The sequence below is a fragment of the Lolium rigidum genome, chromosome 1 (assembly GCF_022539505.1).
Source record: "Lolium rigidum isolate FL_2022 chromosome 1, APGP_CSIRO_Lrig_0.1, whole genome shotgun sequence".
NCBI lineage: Eukaryota > Viridiplantae > Streptophyta > Magnoliopsida > Poales > Poaceae > Lolium > Lolium rigidum.
Window position 1 is genome coordinate 143,205,601 of NC_061508.1, and position 2,047 is coordinate 143,207,647.

General features: G+C 47.1%; 1 protein-coding gene across 1 annotated transcript; it reads right to left on the bottom strand.

Annotated features, from left to right (window-relative positions):
* Positions 1-227: 227 nt before the first annotated feature.
* LOC124682507 lies at positions 228-1,265 on the bottom strand. The gene has a single exon (XM_047217180.1). It carries the CDS (start codon positions 1,143-1,145, stop codon positions 477-479), a length of 669 nt encoding a protein of 222 aa, XP_047073136.1. The 5' UTR covers positions 1,146-1,265; the 3' UTR covers positions 228-476.
* Positions 1,266-2,047: the final 782 nt, after the last annotated feature.

Here is a 2,047-nt window from a genome sequence, read left to right on the forward strand (position 1 = left end):
CTAGCAGTTCGATTTGAGACTAGCACTGTCACAACCGTACGTCGCAATGCTCAACTTTTATATGTTCATTGTTTATTACAGGAGAGAGCTTTCCTTTTACAAATGGGACGATGATGAAGGCCACTCGGGCTATTATTCCAGATTAGTAATCTTTTCTGATCTATTCACCGCACTGGCTTTCTTTTAAAATAATAAAACTGCAAATGACCAAAATGCGCCACAAGTGGTGAAGGAACAACTTAACACACAACACAACCAAGCATGGGTGCCGCGGTAATCTTTGCTTGCTCCTGGTCTACATACACTCTACTATGCATGGGTGCCTCATGCATGGGCTTCAAAGTACTGCAGATTGCTGGTACACACTGATAACTAATGATGTTAATTTTAAAAAGCTAAAAGTATATATAGAATGATGCAAAAAAAGAAAAGGAAGAAAAGAAAAAGAAACATATTTGGGGTAGCTAATAGCAGGACTAGTGCGTCTCCGTGCTGAGGTGCTTGCGGAACATTCCGATGAACCTCTCAGTGTTGGCAAATAGCTCCTGCCGACTCATGGTCACATCGCGGTCCACGTCGACCTTATGACGATCTTCCTTCTCTTCGTACGCCTGCTCCTCGCCGCCGGCTTGGCCACCGTCGAGAGCGCTGAGGAAGAAGATGCTGGCCGTGGACGGGCACTTCTTCATCAGCGTCAGCACCACCTCCTTGGTCTTGGTCTTCAACTCAATAATAGGAAGAATGATCTTCAGGTCAATAACAGGAAGAGGAATACTTGCTCCAAAGACAGAGACCACGGGAGCATCTGCAGCCGAGTTCTGCTCCACGACGCTGGGCTGCTGGACGGATCTCGCCCTCTGAAACGGCGAAGCCCCGATGCTGATGGGCGTGCCTGCCTGATCGCTCGGTGACCTGTCGTCGGCGCGTGGTGCGGAGGAAGTGGCGGTTATGAAGCCTATGACGTCGCCGGCGCGGAGGAGGCCGGCCTGGATGCCCAGGCCGAGGACGATGACATTGAAGAGGAAGTAGAAGTAGGGAACCCTGAGGAAGGAAGGCACCAGCGGCGCGAGGAGGAAGAGGAGCAGGAGGGAGCCTAGCTTGGCCACCTGGGAGAGCTGTACAGCGACTGGGAGCTTGGAACCCATTAATTGACAAGCTTTGCCGACGTGCCGATATAGCTAGTGGTCTACAGGTTCTGTTGTTTGAAGCAAGGATAGCAATCGATCTGGTCCCTTACCAGTTACCATGTATATATAGACAAAAATTAGATATTTGGTACACTTATTATAAAAATGGAAGATATTGGCCAGTGGCCATTCTTATAGAGAAACCAGAAATATGTACCTGGTGGTGGTGTTGGTGGTGGTGGTTAGAAACTAAGTATACCTAGCAGCCGGTTAATTAGAGAGAAATATCAAGTGCTGGCGAGACTGATCTATCTGTACTGTGTATGCAGTGCACGCCCATGTAGTCACGTATTGTAGTGCAGACCTACAAGGATTCCATACTCAGTTTCATACATGTTATGCAGGACAGAGACATAACAAGTACTAGCACCCGTAGTAATAGATTCTCTGATTGGTGACCTGAATGAACTAGCGCGCCAGGCGGTGCTGGATCTCAAAGAAGAGCTTGTAGACCAAACCATCACTCGCTGACTGTGCACAAGTCGCCTGTCGGCCAAGTTTTGAAGGTTAATGCCAATTTCAAGTTAAGTTAGTTGAATTTGGTTCTCTTACCTGCTAAGGTTCACCTTATGGTTACAGGGAAACACGTAAACGTCAGCCATCACTACCAAGACTTTTGTGGTGACTTGGGAAATTAATCGTCAACATCCGTGAATACAGTCTCTTGTAGGTCCAAGTGGTGGTAAATGCATAGGTTCAGCCTCTTGTCTGTGTGAAAAGAAAATTAAGTAGCTACGTGGACAACTGCCCTATGTAGGAAACCTAAAGAGAAACTGAATAATAGTATACATAGTAATTCAGATGTCGATGTCTCTCTCTACTCTAGCGCGTCACGGATCCCTTTCAGAAGATCAATGTCA

Excerpts from the sequence above, each read along its gene's own strand:
- LOC124682507 (XM_047217180.1), bottom strand. The coding sequence starts at position 1,145 with ATGGGTTCCAAGCTCCCAGTCGCTGTACAGCTCTCCCAGGTGGCCAAG.